We start from the raw sequence: 25,643 nt of genomic DNA on the forward strand, positions 1-25,643 counted from the left end.
TTCATCATTAAGAATAGTATGATAGTATTATAGTACTTCTCTTTTGAAAGTTTTACTACCAATAATTGTGCATCGTTAGCTAAGGCCAAATGCAATGTGGAGGGAGGAGGATGAAGTGGACAGCTGGATCAAGTTGTGCCTGAGGAGGTTTAGATTGGATACGAGGAAGAATTTATTCACAGAGCAGGCAGTCAAGCAATGGAACAGGCTGCTTAGGGCAGTGGCAGAGTCTCCATCCCTGGAGATATTTAAGAAATGTGTGGACATGGCCTAAGGTACTACATAGTTTAGCAATGGGACTCAGTAGATCAGGCTGACAGTTGGACTTCGTGATCTTGAAGATCTTTACCAACTAAGTCGAAGTGATTTAGATTAAGGTACTCTTGGTGTAGAAAAGTTATCAAGCAAAAGCTTCAATTTTTTGGTAGCTCAGAAACAAAAAGACAAATCCACATCAACAACAAGTAAATCTCATGTTAAGATCTAAAATATACATACATTAGAAACATCACTATCTTAAATACCTGGCATGACAATATTAGGTATACACTGAACTCATTAAAGCTAGGACTGGAAAGCACCAATTAATACGTACCAGGATAGTAAGACAAATCACAACTTTTTCTGTTATTATGCCAATGACCTCACCATTCCCAGCGAAACACTGATAGATGCTAGACATCTGAGATTGTGCCCTATTACACTACTTCACTTTTTTTTTCCCTTCTTCAAATTTGGCCGCAATGAAAGACTAGTAAATCTGAATTCATGTTTTAATACATCTCCACAGAATATGGTTGTGATCTCAAGTATGATACTAAGAACACGAAGAGCTCAATACTTATTCTTTAGCTCATATTCAAAGATCATTTCAACTGTCAAACAAAAATTGTGTATTTAGTATACACCACCAAAATTTGATTGATACTAGCATTAAAAAAGATGTCACAACCACTTCTGGCTGGAAATTCAGTTCTTTTCAAATCTTTGAAAATGCTATTACAGGGAAGGGATTCAAAATAGTTCAGCATTCCTTTAGGAAACCATAGAAAACTAAAGGATGAAAGGAATCACAATATACTTTAGCTAATACCGGAAAAATATTAAAGCCAAAGTTCTTCTAAAGATTATTTTTGCAAATGTATTTACAAACTCTTGGCATCCTTGAAAAATAAACCATTCTGGAAGATTAGCCTTCAATAGTATGGCTGGATTTAAAACGAATGCCTATCAGGACTATACTTAACCGTTTAAATAAAATGCTTTGCATTCCCATAACTTTAACTTCTTCCATATTATACCTACATATTAATGACACCATATTGTATTTTTGACCCAAATATAAGAACAGTATATACCATGCTTTATTATTTGGCAAGTGTTTATACTAGCACTTTAAATATATTCTTAAATACAGATGTAGAATTTTATTTACCAAAACATGACAGTGACCATGAAGTCCGATTTGGAACTGTATTATGTTCTGTTGTGTCAATTGGTATACTAATCTTAGATACTTACTTAAAAAAATTACATTAATTATCCTAGTAAGCATCCAAATATCCTGAACAGGTTACCCCTTATAAATTCTGAACTAACATTAAGTACTAATAACCACAAATTGCAGGAAAGCATTCTTCCCCATAAGGAGAGTACATGTTAGGAATAGTCACTCTACACAAAAGCTAGATTTGATTACACCCCAAAGTGAAGAAGCATCAGTACTACAGCTGCCCTTACAAACTTCACTCAGTCATTGAGATGATTGTATAATTCAAGATTATCAGAAGTCACATATTTTTCAACAGGCACTTCATTAAATGACATTTAATGCTTTTTATATCCTACATTTCATCAGCCACCTTGGATCACTGTATGAAATACTATATTTCTAAATCTCCCCACAGTTGTCCTAATCTAGAAAATGCAGGTAAAAGCACCCATAACCACGCAGGATATTGATTTGAGGAGTCCCAGTTAATCTCAGGAAACTTTGCAGGTTATAGAGCCTACATACAGTAAAGTCTGACGTTATGTTGCCATCAGCATTGCTATTAATATTAACTAAATTAAACCTATGTCTAATAAGCCTTCCTGTTACAGCAAAGGTAAAAGATTTTCAGTCATTCGTTGGGGTTAGATGCTTTTGAAGTTTCCAATTAACATGGTTACCTTGTCAGCTATATTTTGCTGAAAATCTGTTGAGAAGTGAGATCTGCTGCCTACATGCCAGCGTCTCCACAGCAAACAGAATATAGAATTCTGCCAGTGAGAAGCAGTAAGAAATGAAAAATATAAATGGAATTCTTTAAAATGTGTGCATTTCAGATGATACCTCTGAAGTCAGGATTTTATGAGCAAAAGTGAACAGGAGTAAATAAAACTGGTTCTTAACACTAAAGAACATCAATAAAACCAACAACTTTCTAACAGAGCTCTACAGAAAAACATTTAAATTTAAAAACTTAAGCACAAAAACTAAAATAAAACTTACTGAATGGTTTTAGTTTAATATTAACTTTTAAAAATACTTCTTAGATTCCCTTCTAAACAAGAAAAAAACATAGTTTAAGGAAAAACACTCACCCTCTGTTACTGACAATTGCCTTTTTCAAGTGAATATAGTTTGCAGGAAAAATCCCCTGCAAGAGAGAAAAGTCTGTAAGTTAGAAAAGTATACTTGCAGTGTTTAGCATTTATATTCTATTCCACGACATATAATTGCCAATACACCGTATTAAAACCCATCTATTACTGTGTCAAAGTCACTACCGCAGTCAAAAGTCAACATTCAAATTGGACAGGACAACACTCTGAGTCAAACCTCCATCTTCAAGATACCAGTTTCTTCAGAAGGAAGTTTTGCAAGTCTGTTCAATAAAAACATCATAAAAAGACTTATACCAAGCACTTTTAATTCCCAAAAGCTCCGAAAGTGTTCAGAAACACTGTTCTCTAGGAAATACATGTATGCTCTGGTATAAAAATGATCAACTATGACCAAATGAAAAGATGCCATTCTAATCCTACCCAGCTGCCTTGGAATGGACAAAATGGACAAGAGTGAGAGAAAAAGACCTCTGCTTAATAAAATTTCTTCCTTCTGCAAAGACTGTGCGAGAACAATAATCTGCTAATTGGTGATAAGCAAGCAGTCAAAACATGTGACAAGTGGGATGAGTTCTGAGAAACATGCAGCTTGCAGTTAGCAGAAAGGCATGAGTACCAGTACTACCTACCAGGGACGTTTACTGGAGAGAGGTAAGCTAGCCAGCACAGCTAGCAAAATACCTAGTGGGCATTTCACAGCATGGCATCAACATGAATCCACAGCATGCCTACCTGCCACCATGCTGCATTACATTAAATGACAATGTAAGCTTAAAAACAAAAAACAAAAGAGCCCACCATCCAATTTGTGTCTAGCCCCCACACCAGTCTTTCATTGAAGAACGTACTGCATTATTTGTGTACCCTGGGGCTATCTTCTTCCCTTCTTTTCTCCGTCTTTTTTCACAAAGAACTGTCTGAACCCATCCAGGACGGCCCTGGATATTTGCCTTTTGCTGTTCCCGTGACAGCTGGAATCTAACCTTGCCTGTGCCAGCCAGTTCTTGTGAGATGAGACATGGAGAAAAGTAATTTAACTGAAGTTTTCATTGCATTCCATTGTCTCTAAAAAAGACGGCCCCAAATGCTCAGAGCAACCTCAGCCTATAAGAATGGCAAATCTACATCTTCAGTGGGGAATACAAGATCAGCGTTGTTAATCTTCAGGTGAAAAACAGCAGACAGACTCTCAGAAAAAATGCACTAATCAAATTTGAGCCTCAAATTTTTTGAGCTTTGAAACCTGTATAAAAGAAGTAAAATTTTCCAGGATGGTGAGGGTTTTGAAATGAATACTAAGTAAGGCTTATCCAAAATGCTAAGAAAAACTCCTTCCTTTGGACAGGTGAGACTGACATTGCAGAAGGAGAAGGGATTAACAACAGGAATGACTTCATCAGGAAAAAAAAGCAACTGTTCATGCTTTCAGCCATATGAGTATCTAGAAAAGGAAGAAATGCCAATTCAGTTTCTTGTTTGGTTCACTTCCAATACTTAATGTCTCTATCAGTGATCCTGTGCTAGTTACCTAAGAAACCAAGGAAGGTTTGAAGGGCTCTCTTATCAAAACTGAACATAAACTCAAGCATAAGCTTACCAATGCACACAAAATAAGTATAGGCTGTTCCATTAAGAGAGGATTATGCTTCTGCAAACATAATGCTGGTAGCGTCAGGAAAAAAGTGATCTGTTACACGAGAATCTGATACTCTTTTCTTTTTAAATGCAAGCTATATTTATAACAAAAGACAATGAAATTATGGTTACATAGGAGAAACTGTTTACATGTTTGGATACATATATTTACATAAATATACATGTATTCATATCGGAACAGTTGAAAAAGCTCTCCAAGAGCAGAACTGGGGTATCACTGGAAAACCAAATGCAGTGGTTAAACTGTAGAAGTCTAAAACAAACTTTTTCAGACTTTTTCCAAAATTGTTTTAGAATAATAAAATTTTAAATGTGTTCTTAAAAAATCCTGAATTAAGGAGTGTAAGTGCATCACCCTTGTACTGTTTTCTTCGGAGGAGTAGGAAGAGGCTTAAACTGGATAAAATTATGATTTTTGGGGGGTGATGAGTATTTTGCTCTGAATTTAGAAAATAAATCTAATCCACATGAAGAAAGTGGCAGGATTAGATTTAATTAAAATCCTAAGTGCAGGAAAAGCTAAGAGTTTACAAGGGTTGCAACAGCGAAGTAGACAATATAACTTAAAACTTATTGACACTTACCTTTACATTGGGCTTCTTAATGGAAACACCTCTGTACCAGCCTAAAATCAGACAAAACATACTACATTAAATTCTGGTATTGTTGGCTTTACATAGAAGCAAACTGACTGAAAACTATGCAATCACTGAGATCTCAAAACTCACTGTGCCTCACGTCAAATTTTATATATATATATATATATATATATATATATTTTTTTTTTTTTTTGCTCTGCAACAATGATAAGCAATCAAGAACTTGGAATATTCCTATTTATTCCCACCAGAAGTAAAAGCAGCTTAATATACACTTTGTCGCTTCACTCAGTCATAAGCCAGTTAGAAAAATGTGTTCAGCGCTCATGCAGTGAACATTTTTCTTACATGCTGATACAGGAGTCTCTTCCCAGTGTTTATCTCAACCAAAAAAATCCAGGCTGCCCAAACCTGTCCCTTTAAAGGCAGGAAGAGCTATTATCATACATTTCTAACATTGTTTAAACAATGATAAATCCTTTGCATATGTCTGGTCTTATGTGTACCTGTGAGGCTAGAGAAAAGACTTCAGGATTTAATTTCAAAAATCCAATTATTAATTCTTGCATCCCCCATCAGATAACAGCACCAGACAGGACAATATATCAGAAGTAAAAGCCAAAACTACAAAGGCTGCAAGTCAAACAGAAGAACTCAATTACTTCTATTTTGCACAGGTGAAATTAATGTCACTCCATGCAAGACAATGATTCACCTGATAAAAAAGTGCTGAAAACACCACCTAGTTTAACCACAGAAGAGGAGCACACTCAAGTTGTCATGATGGGCGAGCTGCTCTTCCACGTCACAAGACACAAAATTGCCACATATCATTGTTAAAAATCTACTGCTCTCCTCAGATCTCGGTCTGATGCTTCAGCCCCAGCGCATGAGGCTGGGCTCCTGTGGGGTATTCCAAAAGAGCACGCCAGGATGCTGGCTGGGAGGTGGCCTGCGCACCAGGCACAACTGCCTGTAGGCTGCTCTCCTGCTGTGGCCCAGCACTCAGACAGGCAATACCAACATGTGATACAACTCAGTGACTACACAGAATCCAAATCCATGGGCCATAAAAACTCCTCCAAGTAATTTTCCCAGCGACTTGCTAGTTTTAATTTTTTCTGCATAAGACAGATATAATTTAATATCTGTAGCACGTAGAAGAGCACTAGGACAACTGGTCAGCGATTTGCTATGGAGAATAGAGAAGAAAAGAACCAGGTAACTGTGTATTTCATCTGCCTCAGAAAAGGCACTATTTTTGGCTGAGTTATGATATGACTTGTTTAGAGACTCGGTGTGCCTTGATTTTGTTTTCAAGACAGCCTCCTAGTCTTGACTTCTTTTTGTAAAGAAGCTCAAATCAATATAAAAGAAAACAGATTCAAGGCGTTCAATAAACCCTAGTATGAAAAAAAGCATCTCTTTATTATACAAATTCCTTATGTAAATAGGATAGAACGCCAAAATTTCCCCATGGCATTGTTTACATTGCAAAATAAAACTGTTTTCAGTTTATTTCTTAGTTGGTCAAACTTCATGGTAATCAAGTTAATATAAGCATATAACCACAAACAGTACATGAGCATATATGAACATCCTGCTACTCCTCCCAGACTGATTTGAAAGTGATGGTGCTGTACATGAATCCTTTCAGAATAAATTTCTCACAACGATCAGCATCAGCCAAGAAGACTGCATGTAAAAGCAACATTTTGGGATAGTATTTCAAAGGCAGAGCATTTATTTCTGCCAAGGGGAGATGGCACATCCTCACCACGCAATCTGATTCAGCGGCTCAAACAATACACTCATACTTTATAATCTGAATTTTCCTTGCCACCACTTGAATCCAGGATCATTATTATTGAGAACATGAAAATATTTTGTTGACTTTCCTTTTGTAGGTACTTTTATACATTTGAAAACCTGCACATTTCCCTTCAATCTTGGAGATCAGGTTCTCCAGATCTTGGCTGTCCTTTCTTTTTTCTCAGTGCAGAGCAGTATTTTTAGAATCACCCTTCTCTGTTTTAAGTTTCCTCCAACTCTTCACAAGCAAGATGCAGTAGATGGAAGAGCTCTGCAGTACTTGAAAGCACTAACTTGTAAGATATAATTCCTTATTTGCTTACAGTGAACAGCACCGAAACCTCATTCTGTATCTCAAAGTCAAAGCAGTAAGAAAAGGTAGATTGCTTTTTTTTTTTTAAATAGATGTAAAAAATTGCATCTGCATTACTTTATCGACTACAATGAACTAAATCTTTTTTCTTAAAATTAGTCTTAAACACATTAATAGCTATCTAACCAGATCTTTTAAAGAATATTTATTTTAGAGGATTAATCATGACAGCCATCAAATCCAGGGAGCTGCTTCAGTTGTGATCACTATGTGGACTACACAGTTAGACCTCAGTGCTAACATTTTTTGGTATTACCATACTACATCCAAGTGCTAATACTTTAGAATTACGTCATTCATTCTCTAGTGATACATTTCCTTTAACGGCTATTGACTTAAATGAAATGGTGAGAAAGATTTTAAAATTCAGAAAAACTTGTCCATGAAGTGACACGAATATTGTGAATAAGTTAATATTAATCAACAATTGTGAGCATCTACAATTTGAACAGATTAACTTTCTAGTAATTACTATTAATTAGTAAGAATTGATTTTGGACTTAACACTGTGCCGATGTGTATTTATAGGGAAGTGTCACAACAAGGCTGTCTAATGGATAGATTTTGTTGAGTGGTGATGTAAAACAATTTTTATTTCACTTATTTTGCAAAATTGATAGCGTGATGGACATATCACTTCAGTAAAACAAATTGTTGGTGTAGGAATTGTGTACACTTTCTGAATCTAACTGATCTGGATACCCTATGTTTTATTTTCAGTATGTGTAATACAAAGTTTAATCCAAGTACTGAAAAAAATTGAATGAATCACATCCTTACCTGTGTGTTCTGGACAAGCTGCTGTATCCTAAATCACTATTCTAACTATGCTTTCCTATGAGCTCTACTACACCAGACAGCACGATGTAGTGTAGATAAACTAAGCAGAGTGCCTGAACTAACCAACCATAAAGCCTAATCATTGTGCTTCTAAGGAGAAAGATCAAACCCAGGGAAAAGAAGATCATATACAAGTTGTTTTCCTCAATTCTACCTGGCAATATTTGATACAAGCCAAGAAAATTGAGAAGTAGGCTGATCTATAGCTCTGTCCCCTGTATAATCTACACAGGAAAATAATTCCTCAGAGACTTGCAGGAAGAAATAATTCCAGGACAATAGCACTGGAGGAAAACAAAAACAGAAGTAAACAGTTATGCCTGATCCCACTGCATATTAAGATGACCACTTGCTCAAAACTTTTTCTGCAAAATGCATCGCCTATCCATATATTCGCATAGTAAGATACTTGCAGACCAGTAATAAAAAGCTAAAGAAAAGAACAGTAGCAGTATTCTTATCAGGATATTGCAAGAATGTGTCCCTACCCTTTTCTTTGTCTATGGGGCTTTTTCAGCTCCAAGAATTACTAGGCTTCCTGACTAGCTCCTCTGAATCCTGGAATTCAGAAAGTTCTCTGAAAGAGGCAGGACAGATAAATGCATTGTAAACATATATACTAGCATCACATGTTATTTACTTAAGTTACTTGAAGGTGGATGTTGTGTGTGCTTTTTTTTTTTTCTCGTTTTGAAATTTCCTCCCACAACAACTTGTACATATGGAAATTCAGTGTGGGAAACTCGAAGCCTTATTCCAGAAACCTGCATACTCATTGATAAGGACTGAAAAAACACTCTTTCCAGAGATGTATTACTCAGGACTGCATTATTGCTGAAACTTCTAACTAAATTGCAAAAGAAGCTCTGAGGCAGACCTGCACATCTCAGTCTCATAATTTGAGAGATTAGAAGAGCTACCAATGTTTATTGATCTTTCCCTTTGAAAGAACCTTGAACAAAACACAATATTCTTTCCAAAAGCCACCTCATAACCCTTTCCAAATTTCCAGTTAAGCAACAAGAAGTCTGTCATATGGAAAAAGCCGATCCCCTTTTGAGTACTCAATAGCAGAAAAACAAAAATTAATTGGAAGATATTTATTTATTTTCCAGAAAAAAAAAAAAAAAGCTCTAATATTAAAGTTGAGTAACAAAACACCAAGACTGTAGGGAAAAAACTCCATAGACAACATCATGACAAAGAGAATTCTGGAAATAAATTATGTAAGTATTCATGGGAAATTGTGAACTCAAACTTGTACAGAAAAGATCTGCTAGTAGAATCTGCCACACAAGAACACAAATCTTCATTGTCCTGCAAAAATAACTCCACAAAAAGTCAGGTTTTAATAATTAACAAAGACCACCATTCGCCAGAGCTTCAAGTTGTCTCCATTGTGGGCACAATTCTGAGGTTCAAATTCCTTTGAGAAAATGACATTTTCCCAAGGGAAAGCATTTCATGAAGTGGCCAGGGATAGGACTGACATCAAAATGCCTCCAGGCTGGGTGCAGGGCAGGAGTAGTCACTGAGTTTAACAGAACTAAGAAAGAACATGTCTTTCTAATGGACAGCCTAAAGACTCAGGCAAAAGAGGCTGAAATAAGAGAAGATTTTAATTCACATCAAAACCAAAATCCTTGACAATAATCCACATAACATACGGCCTCCTTACTGCTCTCAGGAAATCTGTCCTAGTCTCAGGGCTATCCAACAAGAGAAGTCATCAGAGTGGAAGAATTCAAGTTTGCAGTAGCGTCTGAGAGCAGGGACAGGGTCCTGCATCTCCAGACCAGCTGAGACAGCAATCAAAACTGCCTGAAATCCCTTTGGGGCTAACTGTGAATGTAAAAAGCTGAGGTTTCTCACAAGACAGCTCTGAGCAGAAAAGCACTTGAGAAATGCTATCTTTTATTTTCATACATCAAGCCCTCCCTGATTTTACAATTAAGAACATATCCAGAACATACAGACCGGCACTTCTGCGCTTTGTTTTGGAGAAATCAAGACTTAACATCCCTCAGTCCGAAAAGAACCAAGTTTTTCTAAAATGATTAGAACACCTTGGAAACTAATAAGCTAGCTCAAAACCCAGTGTAACAACCTCGAACATTAAACAAACACGCATCCAGGACATCTTGGTCTGTTGATGGAAAGCAGCGGCATACTGTACTACTGAGATCCACAGATTTACTACATTGAAAGCACAAGGACATGTAACACAAGCTCCTGCTCTGAATGCCTGCTCTCCAAGCAAAGCCTACATTCCAATACTAGCTGCAGCCTCACGTTCTCCAACCAGCAGAATAAAGAACAGTTTCATGGATGCGTCACAAATTATTGACAATTTTTCCAGTAGTGAATTCCCAGCTACAGTTAAAACATTACCATGTGAAGTCTATCTAGAAATTTGATAATTGCATTTTGCATTATTAAGTTCCTCTCTTAAAGCTTTGCATTTTTTGGCCAAAATTTAAATTTCATAACTCCAGCTCTTATGCATACAATGGAAACAAACCTAAATTTAAATTGCAGGGCTGACTGGTTGTTAAGTCAGGAAGCAGACCTTTATTCCATTAATTATACAGCTTCAAAAAGACTGATAAACACTGGACAGAACCTTTTATCTATCCTATTTGTCTCTGTTGAGGTAACATGTCAAGGAAAAAAAAAAAAAAGCTTCCTGAAACTCTTCAAAACACCAATTTTAGGATAAAAAACTAGAAGCTTTAATTAAAGCCTTCCAAAACAGAGATGTCATGATGCCAAGTAGAATTCACCCTCAACCTTAAACAAGGCAAAAGGAGGGTCTCATGTTGCAATTGCTACAATATAAAGGTACGAAAGAGTAACCGGGATAGAGCACCCAGCCCAGCTGTTAACCAGAGCGTGCCAAGGGACACAACAAAGTCAAGTCAGACCCAATAACAACCTTCTACTCCCTTACCTCTACTTAAAGCTCTATCGGAAGGGTGCCCTGCTCATCAGTGGTTCAGAGCATTATTTAAAGGGAGATTTGATTTTTAAATATGAGGAAATCAGACGTTAAAGGCAGCAGCAATCACATTATAAACAACTTGGGCTCCAAAAAGAGCTTGGGCCAAGAAGCAGTTTCTCTGAGGCACTACATTTGCCTAGGCCAACTTTCCTTCACTACCTTAATTTTGTCAAGAAAAGCAAACTTTTGCAATGTTTGTTCTGAGAAACTACTAAAAACCACAGAAGGAAAGAAGTGATTCTCAGGACAAAAATCTGCAAAAACAAAGAGTGCTGCACACAAATAGTTATACCTGTCTCCCTTAGGAACAGATTTATTTACCATCCTAGTGACCAGGTCAAAATTAATTGTGAAAACAAAATTTTTAATTTTAAAATATTTTTCAGAATTTAAATAGTACTCCAGGGGTTTCTGTAACTAAAACGTGCAGCTCTGCTACTCTGACAACCTTCAGTATTTTAGAACTTTTTTCAAATATTTAAATCCCAACATGTCTGTTAAATTAAGTACAACTTCCAGCTACGAGGCCACTAACACAGACAACATTATGGCTTTCTGCAGCTAACTATAAATTAAACAAAACTTTCAAGCATGATCTTGCACCCTCCATCTTTAACCCCAAACTGGGAATTTATTGGAGAAAAAAAAAAAAAGCTGGTTTGTTCTATGAAAATTATACAAATTATACCAAAGTATTTTATTATGAGCAGACAACTATCTTATAGAATACTGTTTAATTTTAACTTTTATTTATTACATTTAACAAACAATTTTTTGAAACTGCTCAATAGCTAATACCAAAACCAAGTAGGAAAGTTGAACCTTCGAAGTGTATTTAGTTTTTATTCCAATATGCATACCTAATTAAACTAGGTATAATATATATAATCTTATACATCTAGTAGGTTATATATTTTATAGATATATACACACAGACACCTTCTAGCTACTCATTCTGAATTTTACACTAGTAAGACTCCGCAGTGCTGTGCGTAACCCTCACATCTGAAGGAAAACTATCTTTTGCACATGTTGGTCAATGAATAATTGTTTTTATCATTTAATCTGCACATAAGCTGCTTGCAGGGTATCTTTGTGTGCAGCTAACAGCATTCAAAGTGACCCAGAAGAGGGATGGCAACAATGCTTAGCAAAAGCTGTCTGACACTGCAACCACCACTCAATGCCAAGACCACTCTGTTCTGAGCCTGGTGCTCCCAGCAGCGCCAGGACAGGATGAGCAGCAGATGAATGCCAGCCCAGGCTGCCAACACCACGTCAGGGAGCAGCCCGATGCCAGCAGAACCACAGGAAGATGCTAATAATGCAGTCAGAGATGCCACCACAAAAGCAGAAGATGTAGAACTGTATCTTAGCATTTTATCTTGGCCTTAGACAAATAGAGAGCCACCCAGAAGCCATCCCTGCTCTCCAAAAGGAGAGTTCGAATAGCCAGGCAGAATTTTCCACAGCAACTGCAGGGGTCCAAGAGACTTCAGTTCCCCAAGAACACTCCACAAAAGGCAAAGAGCAAAAAGGGGTATCTCACTGGAGACATGATGGCACACCAGGGGCACCACTTCTCAAGCAGAGCTCTTCAAAATTAAGAAAAGCTAATTACAAGCTCTCTCTGCTCTTAATTGCCCCAAATACTGGAAAGCCTTCATTTGACCATGCTGTCCAAGGAAACTATGTGAATTACACTTATTAAGAACACAACTACTAACATACACAAAAATTAAACCATGCAACTAAATAGTTGTGTGGACACCAGAATTCACGTGGGTAAGATAACATTCTTTTAATTGGTACTTCAGGCATCACCTTCCTTTTCAGTGAATATATAGGAAACTCAAAGTACTAATTAAAGCCACTGAAATTGAAGCGTTTATAATCTAAAGAAAACTGCTTCCTACCAACAAAAAATAAATGGACAAAACTGTCTTTGTAAGTTTACTTAGAATGCCACTCACAGCTACTGTCAGTGGCAGGGCATTAGCCACTGTGATACAAAGAGAGGGCGTTCTTAATTGTGCACTCCTCATGCACCTCAAACAAGGAATGTACTCATGCCTTGTCACTTGAGACTAGAAAGCTCTGCCTTTCAGCGTCTGTAGGTGGCACACTGCTGCCATACCCTTTCACCTTCCCAGTGCATGGCAAGTACAGCACATAGTTCTCTCTCAGTGGCACGATCATAAATGGAAAGATTCAAAGAGGATTAGAGAGAAGAAAGTTGTGGAGACAAGCCTGTAGCGCTGCATGGGGTTGTTGTGGCCGAAGTGCAGGACCCGGCACTTGGCCATGTTGAACCTCATCCCATTGCCCTCTGCCCATTGACCCATCCTGTCCAGGTGCCTCTGCAGGGCATTCCTTTCCTCCAGCAGATCAACACTTCCCCCAACTTGGTGTCACCTGCAAACTTGCCGAGGGTACACTTGATTCCCTCATCCAAATTATCAACAAAGATATTAAAAAGGACAGGCCCCAACCCTGACCCCTGGGGAACACCACTGATGTCTGGTCACCAGCTGGATTTCACTCTGTTCACCACTAGATATCTAGAGGAGTTTAGTTTTTATAACATTTGGAGCTGCATAATATCAATCTTATTTTTTATATATGAAGTCCATGCTAAAGCCATCTCAAAAAAAATGACAGGATAGAGGGCTTAAAAAAAACACAGGCAAGTGAAAAAATCACCTGCACAAATATCTTCCACCCAGGAAGGGTCTCCTTTTTCAACAATCCAAGGGCCTCCCTTTTCAACAATCTTGAAGACTGACACAAACTTCCTTTGAGGAATTGCCCTCAAAACTACTAGGAAAGGGAATACACAGAGACCAGTTATTGTAACACTGTAAAGAGACAGACTGGATTAACCTTCTGCTGCTTTCTTGTGAACAAGCTGCTCGTTTGTTATTGTGCCTTTATTTCCTGGAGTTAAGAAAGTTTCCCAGATTACTGGAAATGGTTTGAAAAATATCATGACCACTTTCAACTATATATACTGTTTTCCCTTAGTTGCATTATCTTTATCAAGTAGTTTTTCCTGAGCTTGCACCATGTACTAATTCACAAGACCTTGTAAAAGATGACAATCAACACAATCAACATCCAGCATTTGAATAAAGCCTAGCCCGTTATACCACACTTAAAAAAAAAAAACAACAAAAAAACCACAACAAGCACATTATCAATTCCTGGGTATAACAACACATCAATTGTTTATAGCATGCTTCTCCGTGGATTAAACATCACCACTGAGCCGCAAGATTAATTGAAATTTTTATATGTGCAAGTGAGGAAGCCATTGCTATTCTGGAAAAATTGCATACATCAGGCTACTGTTTCATTAAAGAGTTAAGTCAGCAGGTAAACAAATAGAACGCCTGAATATAAGACAAGAGCAAAAGAGTTCCAGGCATGACAGAAGAAAAGCAGACTTCTGACATGCACGCAAAAGGTTTATGTAGCAACTTTAACACTGGAGATGAAAAAGGAAAGTAAACTGAACAAACACAAAAACAAACCTACAACACTGTGGAACATAAATTTGGAATTCAAATTTGTGGATCTGTGTTTTGAGTTCGTTTTTAACACTTCAGGATTAAGGTTACATTATTCAATCTCAGATTTTAGTGAAACATTCTGATACTGTATCTTGTCAACCTATTTCTTAATAAATATTTTCCACCACTTGCTTACTCTGAACATTAAGATAAAAATTCTCCTTTTAAATGCAACAACTTCAGTCAAACTATTCACATGAATAAAAGAGAGGATTGTGCAATTTATTCAAACAGACATCTCCAGCCGTGTAAGAAGGAACTGTATTTATTACATATACAATAGCATTTTCCTTTAGATATAAAAGAACATGGGAAGATAACTGCAAAGCAATTTTCCCTAAACATTTTTTTCCCCTCCACCATTGTTCCCAAATTCTTTGTCACTCTGTTTCATAACCAGTATTTTTCATGTGTTCAGATATTTCTAAGTAATAAACACAGATATAGTTAATTGAAATATACAACTGAGAAAATACAGTTAAAGAAATAAGGGTTCTACACTTTACATGCTGAAAATTTATTACAAGACCCAATTACAATAAAACAATCATGTCAGGGTTCAAGATTTTCTGGACAGATGGTTAACTTAAAACACACTGACCCCCTATCAGACTGGATTAGTGCCAGAAGCACTCAGCCTTTCCTACAGAAAGTGGGTCAGATTAGATCTTTTTATCCAAGTGCTTTGATGCATCATGATTTCTAAGCAATTTATTAAAATATTTTTGTATTCTTATATAGAAAATAAGATTCCCACTTGAACATCACACTTACCTTCACATTTCTCTAAGATCTGGACAGTTTCACCTAGTTCCAGGACTAAGCCTTGCGGTACAGCTCCACGGAAGCTGCATATCACTAGAGGGTGGAGAAAAAAGAAAGAGAGAAACATGTGAGGGTTGAATCTCTGTGTGCATTTTTCTTCTAAGCATAGCACTTTAGCTCATTCCCTACATAAAAATAGCTATTACACAGCTGCCCAGAAAACCTGTCAGCCAACGCTCCTCATCAGGTATCTTTATTGTGGCCGTTATCACAAGTTAAGCTCAGCAGTAGCGTAAAAGCTGTGCTTTTTAAAAGACTTTTGAATTAAGCAAGGCTCATAATGACTTTAATCACCAACCCCAGATTCATACAGGATACAAAGATTTCCTTGTCTCAGAATTCTTTCTCTACTACATCAATAGAACTGGCAGTCCTGACTACTGCCGTTGACTTCCTTTTGTTTTCTTTGAAATCATTTTCCTTCAAGTTGAAGCCATCTCAGGTACCATCTGTGCAGCTAATACACTACAGAAATCCTATATTAACGTACATTATGTTTAACTAGATACATGTAAGACTACATAGGAACCTGTAGTTTTCAGAAGCACTGAACATCTATCATGTTATACATCTGAAATACTTTTCAAGGTACTAGCAATTTTCATTAACTAGGGAGAATATGAACCTAACATTTCAGAAAATATGAAGATCAACTAAGAATTACTAAACAAACTACACAAGACAAATATGGCATTGTATGAAGATACATTTTTGACTACATTTATCAAAATGCAATAAGGTCATAGGCATTGCCAGAACTATGACATATCAAAAGAAAGGATGAATTGCAAATAAGGTTTCTTCCCCAAACTCCTCAAGCCCCATATGCCTGTTCAGCAGCATCTAAAATCTCACACAAGCACAGATTTAATTCAATCATCTGAGCACCTTGTTGTGAGTAAACGCGTGCTCAGACACATGGCACCCGCTGCGTGTCACCCACAGGCACAGCAGAGTACCACAAGTGGAATTCCAAGAGCTGGAATAGTGACCTCCAGTGGGCAATGTCCCTTTCCCAATTTAAGAGAACACTCCCCTTAAAATAGCTCAAGCTATGGCTGGGATGTTTTCGTGGGATGGAGCTACGTTTCATCTCCTCCCTGAAAACCTTTTTATGTCAAAGCCATTGAATCTCTTATGACTGAAGTTGCTTTGTGCAGAACTTACAAGGGAAGTTTTGCACAAAGAAGTTCAAGCTCGAGGAAGAAGAACTCCAGGAAAAGAACCAAGATCACCTTCTGCACCATTTACCACAACGTATGTTTCTTGACCCTTCAATTCCAAAAAAAAAAAAAAGTATAAAAAACATCTCTACCAAAGATCAAATGCATACAAGATGTTATAAAGGGAAAGATCAGGGAAAAAAAAAAAAAAAAAAAAATCAAACTACATGAAGTAGGCATCACCCACGCAAATGAAAGTAATGAGAAAAAATTTGATTCAAAATCTGAAACCATCATCCAATGTCCAACATTTGCTCTGAGAGTCAGTGCACTGTTTAATTAAAAAGGAAAAAAGTAGGGATTCCATCAAACCTCTCAGCTCATACAGCCAAGCAGAAGACACCACTGGTTAAATGAGGTTTGAAATTCTTGTTTACTTAAGAGACAGGAGAAACACAGCAACTGGCTCCAGACTGGAGTAAGACAGACAGCATAATCCAAGGAAAACACCGAGTTTGTCAGCATACTGGATTCATTCTTCACCCATGAAGAATTCATAAATATGGTTTTCAATCAAAGAAAAACCACTTAACACTTCTCTCAAAGCACAGAAACATTGGCAGTTACCAGATGTTTTACTGGCAGGCCACAATCAAACCTCCAGCAGCTGCTCCCCACCCCTCCAGTAATTTAGATAAGTGTCCTTTAAATCCAGATTTCTTTTTCCCCTAATAAGGCATTTAACCCAAAAAGCAAGGTACAAATTTCTTATGAACTGCTGTCCAAAACAGAGCCCTGTATTCAAATAACATTACTCTGCCATTCAGACTACACAAAATAATAAAAAAAAAAATCAAGCATTAGAATGTTTACAGCATGTTTAGAATGCTGTAAAATCCTGGGTGGAAAGCTACTATGGAAAATACCCCCAAAACGGAGAAATATTAATACAGTAACAACATGTATTCATGTAAGAGAGTAATTCTAGGTACAGGAGAATTACAAATTTAATATGTATGTAAAAATATTAAATCCGATGTCCCAGCCACTTTCAACTTCTCTGCATGTGCCAAGATCATCAAGACACGGGGACACATTAGTGCCTGAAGACAAAGAGCCATTTGAGCTGCAGGCAGGTTAACCACTGACTGGTCTTACTCAGCTGAGTCCAACAAATACCCGAAGCTGAGAAGCGTTGCTGCAGGTTAACACCACACTAGAAGTTCCGAACTGGGGAATAACCTCTGGCTTCCTGTAACAACTATTTCCTATACAAAAACCTTGGAATTAAGGATGCAACCAGGCAAGAATTGGATGCGATGCAAACCCTAGCTCCTTGGTCATCAGATACCCCCCCCATTTCGTAGCAATAAAAAGCAAGCTTGCAAGGACCACTAATAGAACAATACTAGGAAAACAGAGAACTGAGTCTTTCAACTGCTCAGATAGTCAATTTCAAAAACAAGGACAGGAATAATGACTTAAATATATTTAAGCCTATAAGAAGTAATTCCAATAGATCTGTTAGTTTATAGAAGCAAACTGTCCATTTATAAAAGGCTCCTGCTGATCACACAAAGAAAATCTCAGAAGGGCTCTGTTGCATCAGTGCGTCACCAGCTCTTTAGAATTCAGAGTACTCAGTCATGAGATGGCCAAAGCTCTTTTCTTAGGTCTACTTGAGTAAAAATAAATAAATAAAAGTCACAGAACAGAAAAGAATCGATTCCATCAGCTGTAGATACAATCTAGATGACCATTTCAATTAGAAATTTCTCAAACAAAAATAACCTCTACCTCCTGTTCCTAATTCATAATAGAGCAGTATGAAATTAACTGCTTCACCAATGGATTTGTGCATTATGCAAGTTTGCTGTGTTTGATGATTTTAATAATTATTAATTTTAAGAAGGACATGAATAGCAAAACATTTTCAGAATAACAGAAGCCAAATCTCAAGGGTAGGAGACTTTTCAGCCACGCTAAACTATAAAAAAGTCAGGAAAAGCTGAAGAACCCAAATAAACTGACCAGAGATCACCACAGTACATCAAGCCATATCTTGTTAAAACTATGTCACATATCCCAAGATTTTACTTTTTTTTTTTTTATTTCAGAGATGTTAAGACACCTACTGATTGTGACAGAATCCCAGAGCTCTGCAGCTGTTTTATTGCCTGATGTATGACTCCAGAGGTTATTGCCAAAGTTATAGATGGTGTTCCTTTATTAAGCTAAAAGTGCAATACAAAATCTTATTTATAGTCACTTCTAAGTACAGTTCTCTGCAGAATTATTTTAGAAGTATGAACACAAATGTGTATGGGAAATACAGAATAATTTAACCTTTCTACAGAAAATCATTTACAGACAGGACTCCAGCATCTGACTTCTGCCCTTCCCACAAAGACATTCTTTGTAGCACCACAAACATCTATCTGCACAACCCATCCCTCATTAAGTCTTCATCTTTTCTTTCAAGAGTTGTCTCCTCAGTCCCCAGAACAGAGTAGTGCATCATCACATCAGCCACACAGCAAAGGTTCTGCCCACCAGTTAACAGCTCGGAACAATCCCTCTCAGATTCCAAGACAGACATGCAGATTTTCAGATACTAAACCCCCTCGCCAGCCAGCCTTATAAAGGATGTCAGAATGCCATCCCTCCCCAAGCTTAATTTCAGCCAGCAGTTAAACCCAACATCCTGCCGAAGAGGACAGCTTTGGAGAACCACCATGCAAAGGAACTATCTACAGGGCAGAGGTTCTTTAGCTGTGTTATTTGAACCGTACTTACGTGGGCCACGGCAAAAGAAACTCCTTCCTCTGCAATTTTTCCACTAAGGAAGGCACAACTCATTCACGCAGGCACTCACTCCAGCTGAGAGACAGCATGAAGGGACTGGGGAAATAACAGATGGGACTGGAGTAATGGTTTGGAAATCCAAAAATCAAGCAGGAGAGGACAGCCTCAGAAGCACTTGCCCTGCCTAAGGACATGTCCTGCCATGGCGTACGCAGCTGCATTACAGCTCTCCAGCAGTAAGAGAAACTGTCTTGAAAGGACAAAATCGAAGGGCACACAGCTACAGACAGCATCCTAAGAAAGAGCCAGTGGTTCTGTATAGCTTGCAGTTTAGTTACCTATTAAGTAACTAAAGGAGCTGCTTGCCATATGGACAAAGGTCCAATCAATACAAGCTACTGGGATTTTAGAAAAGCTAAAGAACAGCCCCTGTCAAGAGCTCTTGCAGAAGCTGAGCTTGGCAGTGATAAAGGGGGAAGACATTTGCACAGATCAATAACTAGCCCAGAGGCAGGAAACGGAAGAAAAGTCAGTTCTCTTCACGAAGACAGACTGACCAGCAAGCTCTAAAGGGATCCAATGTTGGAGCCTGTTCTTTATAAGGTATTTCTAAGCGATCCAGGAAAGCCAGAATATAGCCAAGTGAGAAAGCCTGTGATGCTGCTAAGGACACCAATGGATGAGCTGCAGAAGGACTTGACAGCCACACGCAAAACTGGCAGACGCACGCCACTCAGTCTGCCTACAGGGCGGTGATTTCACACAGGCCAACAGCCCTAACAACCTCGCATGCACACCGATGGCCTCTCACCTTGCTATGACAGGAAAGAAGTGAGAGAAGATGCACCAAACACTGCACAGGGACCTTTGTATGATGAATTATTAGCCAGGATACGATGCTTCCACCAGTAAGACAGAGCTGCAAGGCATGCAGATAATGTAAGCGGTAGGCTGCGTGGAGAAGGTGAACAGGGAGCGACTGCCACTCACCCCTGCCAGGACCAAAAGCCCACTCTGACTGCAGAGCTGCCTTCATTTTGCTGTGCCACAGTTCAAAATAGGTCTTCCATTTTGTAATTGCTTCTAAACCAATTTCTGTGTCTCAGCTTCCCCACCCTGTCTCACCTGAATCTCAGTGCTTCCAGAGATGTGTTTCTTCTCAATGGATTATGTCAGTTACACCGTAACAGTAGTACGAGAAATGCCCCATGTTTTCACATGAATAGTGGGAAAAGCTAAAAGGAAAGCAGGGAAGTGCCAGAGAACCGTGCAGCACGACACCTCCACATGAAATGTCAGGGAGAAGCTAGTCTACTTGCCCCCTACAACACTTCCCTTACTATACAAATCAACCTACTTTGCAGCACTATGAACTTGCACAGGTATGCACCTTCTGCATATATTATTTTTCTCCAACCTATTTCCACACATTTCAGTAAAGCCTACAAAAATATTTTGACATTGCATAATAAACTATTTACAATAAAATCAGTATGAGTTCAGCCCACAGTAAGTCATTTGTTTTGCTTCATAAGGGAACAGAGCCCTTTCCCTCTCCAAATTCCCTCACACACCATAGCAAATTAGAAGTCCTTATTTAAATAAGGGCTGAGAAACAAAATTGGTTCAAGAGGTTTCCATGTTTTCATTCCTTCTCCAGGTCTAAACTATGATTTTCTGATCATAAAGTTGGGATTTCAATTACTTTTTTTTTTTTTTGGCTTTGATTTATTTCTCATGTTTTCCACAACAGAAATCATACGTGCTAGAGCATATCCAATATACTAAAACATTATTGCTTCTCTTCAAAGCTTGGCCTCACCAACATCTTGGGGTAACGAACTCTATGGGTTAACTTTGGGGAAAAAATAACATCACAGTATCAGTCGTGACTGTGCTTTTTGTTTGCTTCATTGGATCATTTTTAGTTGCATAACATGACAAAAAGAAACAGAAGGTTCCTGCACTCCTTCCATTCTAACAATCACCATTTTGCAAACTTCCAACATATCCTTGGTTATTCATTGCTCCAAAAGACAAGTCTTCCTGGGCTGTGCAATGGTTCATCCCAGTTCTCTGTTCATTATTATCAGTCTGACCAAAGTTCTGGTGACTTCTAATACTTTTAGAAGGCACCAACAGAATGTAAAGGTGTTTGAGGTTGAAGCATGCCATTTAGTTGTTATATCTGGTTTGTGCTACAGTCAATGTGCAGTTATTCAGGCTATGCATTAATTATGCCCCCAAGCATATATTCAGTCAAATAATTTCAAAAGCGATGAGGAAGATAATGCATAGGAGAAGCACAGCTGTAGTTGTGCAGCTCTACACCCAAATCAATTAGCTCCATACCCTACCAATTTATAATCAAACCATGCAGACACTGTATTGGATTCCATGCTACAAACGCCAAAGTTCTAATTTTTTTCTGATAGGGTAATTTATGTTTTATAATACATAACCATATTTAAATTCACATCTGTATCACATCATTTAAGAATTTGGTGTTTACATTTACTTTGAGTAAATGCATATCATAAACACGAATTTCACAGCCCCTGTAAAGGAGTATAAAACATTTAATTCTACAACAAATTTGCTGTGGACCATAAAGGCTTTTTCTTTGCTTGCTTATTTTGCCGATGTCATAGTAAACTTTGTTTGCCTGAAGCATTTTTCATTTCTTTTTTAATTTAAAACTGTTAAGAGTGGGTCACTCTGAAAACCACTAATTATATGAGCAGAAATATACTGGTAAAAACTGCTATCTGAACTCCAGACTCATCTTTTTAACTTTACAGTGTATTTCCAAATCTGGGAAAGATTCCTAAACAAAGTGATACTCTAAGTGATATTCACCCACCAGTGAAGATCTCTCCCTACCCCTATTCTAACAACACAGTGAATTCCAACTATTTCTTAGGTAGTCTTATATGCAAGACTGTAGTTTAAATTTTAACTTCCCATTTGACCACTGCCAGTTATTACTATTACTGGCTGACATGGAGTACAAGTCAATCTCTGAGACTACCCATAAGATTGATTGGCCTTGAAGAAAATGATGTAATTCTCCAGACTAGTAACTTAAAGTTTATGGAGAGGATATATCTTTCCCTAAAGAGCTTTTCCATATTAGATGTTTTTAATAGATGGATTGATATCAAACAGTTATAAGCTAGTTTTAACAGCTGAATAAGATGAACTCGATTTTGCTCCCTGTAGTACCTAGATGATGCTAATGACCCCATGTAACTTAAGAGTTGCTGTATTAAGCAAGAGCAAAGATGGCTCTAATACAATCCCTTTTCCTTAGTAGAGGCTAAAATAAGGAGCTGAAGGAAAGGTATTAGAATATGGCAGGGATGTAGCTTTCCACAACTCGAACCATGTCTGCATTGGGACTTCCTGAATCAGAGGTTACCAGCATTAATTTTTGTGTATGTATTAAATAAAATGCTCCATACTTTCTCTCTACAGCCCCACTCAAACGTTTTTAGACCCCACCAACCCAAAACAGCCGTATTGTCCCAGAACTTGTACTTCACTTAGGCATCATGCAGAAAGCATTGTTATTTGTTCAGCCCCTGCATCACCGATGCCCTCTGGCTTGTGCTAAAATAGAGTGAATTATCAATTTCTGTTCTTCCTCTCCATACCATTTATGGTTTTAGGATCCTCGAGGGTACCTTTCCTGAGTAATTCGGTTGCTAAGAACGGTGACAGATTCTTTGCACTTGTGTATGGCAAACAGGGGAAAATCCCTATAAACCACAGCAATATGACTGCACAAAAAAAAAATCACCTAAGAGTCAAGATGTAGCTTTACCTGGTTGTGAGGCAATTGCATTTAACAACCACCCCTACAGGCAGAAAGAATTAATACTTCCCAAACCACCTTCCAGTCTGAGCCTCTCTGAGCCCTCAACCCTTTTTGCTGCAAAAAGCAGTACTTACTGCAAGCAGATAATCACGGGCCTGGTCATTTAAAAAAAATAAAAAACAGTTAATGAAGAAAAAAGCCTTCACATTTTTATCACAAAATTAAATGTCGATATGATTCTTTTGTGTGTGGAACCACCTGATTAAGCCTGGCAGCTTCAGAGACTGCACCATCAGACCCTGATGATATTTGACAAGGGAACAGAAGCACAAGGAAATTAAAATTAAAACATTTTCATTTTGCTCTACAAATACCTAGAAGTCTATTTTCACCTTCACTCTATACCCTCCTAGTATTTACATGATTAATTGTCAGTGAAGGTTTCAATTATTTGCCAGGAATGAATTTAAGACAGGCAAATGTATTTGCAAGTTCAGGCCCCAGCCAGCATGCATGCTTACAAAGGAAATAGGAAACAAAATACTTCCAAACCACCGTGTTTAAACAAACAGGTAATATAAAAAATTTGGGTACAAAGGAAAGGACCCATCCAATTACAACCTAAAGGACATCTACCTAAGTAAAACACCACGATGTTTTTGCAGGAAGCAGTATACTCATCAAAAATCCCCATATACACAGTGCAGAACAGGGCCCTAATCCGATTGGAATTGCCAGGCACTAATGTAATACACACACAAAAAAGATTATCAAAAGCTGATTAAAAGCCATCCAAACATTACAACCGAAGAGGAGGGATTAAACAAAAGACATGAAGACGAGGTCTAAATAATTTTTTGACCTTATTAATGGTCTACACAAACTTTTAGGGAAAACCTCGAGGAAGAAAAATATGCTGCAGAGTTTGAAGCAATCTGTTCCACGTAAGGCTTTGAGTATTTCCAAAATTACAGTACAATTAAGTGCCGGTATTTCAGGCAGGCCGGGGAGCACTGGCAGTTGCTAGGCAGCATCTGCTCCTGTCAGAGCTGCCGCCTGCTTTGGGCGGTGCGGAACCTGGGCCAGGGACACCGCCACCAACCATCGGGCTGCTGCAAGGCAGCTCGCTGCCATCGCACGGCATCTGCATGGCGCTCAGGGTGCTGCCTAGCAACACCGCCTCTTCCTACTGACTCATCCCAGCACTATGAAAATATTCGTGTAAAAAAGGAAACAGATGCCTGAGAAGAAAGGTGATCATTCACTAGCAAAGTGAATTATTGCTAGCATCTTTCCCCCGCCCTTCAGGATAAAAATAGAGGTTAGGCTCGAAAATCATGAGCTGTTTAAAATAGTTTTGCACATCCTGGTGACAAGAGGTAGGATGGGCAAAAAAATATATAGACCAGAAGCCCACAGCACTGTCCGCTTTCTTACCTACATTAAGGAACTGACTTTGAGCTTCTAACTTGGCAGGCATCAACACTGGTCGCCCATCCCCTTCCTGTACTTCTATTCCCAATGCTCTGGCAGCACAGAAGTCCCTTATCCCTGCATCATTCCCTCTGCGGGGGAAGAAAATGCAGCAGCTTCTTTTCTGCCCTTTAATTAGGGACAAAGGCTGCTTTGCACCTCACCTGCATGGAGGAGAAACGCCCCCCCCACAGCATGCTGCTCACCGTGTTCCTCACAGCATGCATGGACCACCCAAGGCCACACCACAAAGGCGAACACCGGGAAGCAAAATAAGGCACCGGTCGGGTTCTGACCATCCTGGAGGATGCAGATTGCACCACCTCCCCAGGCAGCCTGCCCCAGTGCTTCAGCATGCTGGCTGTGAAAATTAGTATCCTGTACAGTAACCAGGCTCCTTCTGCCTCCACTGGTCAACTCTGAGGGGTGTCGGGCTCTGCCCTGCCGGTGGCTTCCTACGAAGCAGCTGCCCACGAACCAGCCCCTGCTGGCCCCGCTTCCACACGCTGCAGCACCGCAGACCTTGCAGCTCATCAGCCTGCCTGCTCCAAGGGGGAGCCTCGCCACCTCGGCTGCCCAAGGACACAGTCGGCTGCACAGCGAGCTATGAGAGCACCACCAAGTCACCGGCACCAAAGCTGCAGGTGTGCTGCTATGCTTTATACCCTACTGCATTTTACGCTGACCACAACTGCTGGTCCTGATGTCAAACTGCTGAGTTCATAATGCGAATATACCTTGGCATTTAGGATTGATCTGCACGTTTCCCATCTGGAGGAGGATGGAAGAAGATGGCAGACTTAGAAAAGCATATTTAGCTTCTGCATCCTAGCTGAAAACTATATTGTATGTATTGTAGCCTATCCTGTCTGCCACACAAGAACTTTTTGTGGAGATCTGATGACAGCTTTTGCAAGACCGTCAAGAAACCTTTCAAACCCCACACAAGAACTTTGACCAAAAGTTATCCATTTGCTACTAACTTTCTAGGAAATGAAGTATTTACCTGACGTAAGTGGAGATGCTTTTCTTACGAGATCTACAGAATTGTTCCCTCTTCTAATCTTGACTTAAGCAAACACATTAATTAATGT

At 38.6% G+C, this 25,643-nt stretch overlaps 1 protein-coding gene across 17 annotated transcripts in view; it reads right to left on the reverse strand.

Annotated features, from left to right (window-relative positions):
* The window catches only part of DOCK3 (dedicator of cytokinesis 3), a 215,537-nt gene that overhangs the window by 180,893 nt on the left and 9,001 nt on the right, over positions 1-25,643 (reverse strand). For all 17 annotated transcript variants that reach the window (XM_038185862.2, XM_038185874.2, XM_038185858.2 and 14 more), the window contains exons 2-4: positions 15,238-15,321; positions 4,851-4,891; positions 2,587-2,642 (exon numbers count right to left, since the gene is read on the reverse strand). In XM_038185862.2, the coding sequence (XP_038041790.1) occupies positions 2,587-2,642; positions 4,851-4,891; positions 15,238-15,321 (181 nt within the window). The remainder of the gene's footprint in view (positions 1-2,586; positions 2,643-4,850; positions 4,892-15,237; positions 15,322-25,643) is intronic.

The sequence above is a fragment of the Anas platyrhynchos genome, chromosome 13, assembly GCF_047663525.1.
Source record: "Anas platyrhynchos isolate ZD024472 breed Pekin duck chromosome 13, IASCAAS_PekinDuck_T2T, whole genome shotgun sequence".
Classification (NCBI taxonomy): Eukaryota; Metazoa; Chordata; class Aves; order Anseriformes; family Anatidae; genus Anas; species Anas platyrhynchos.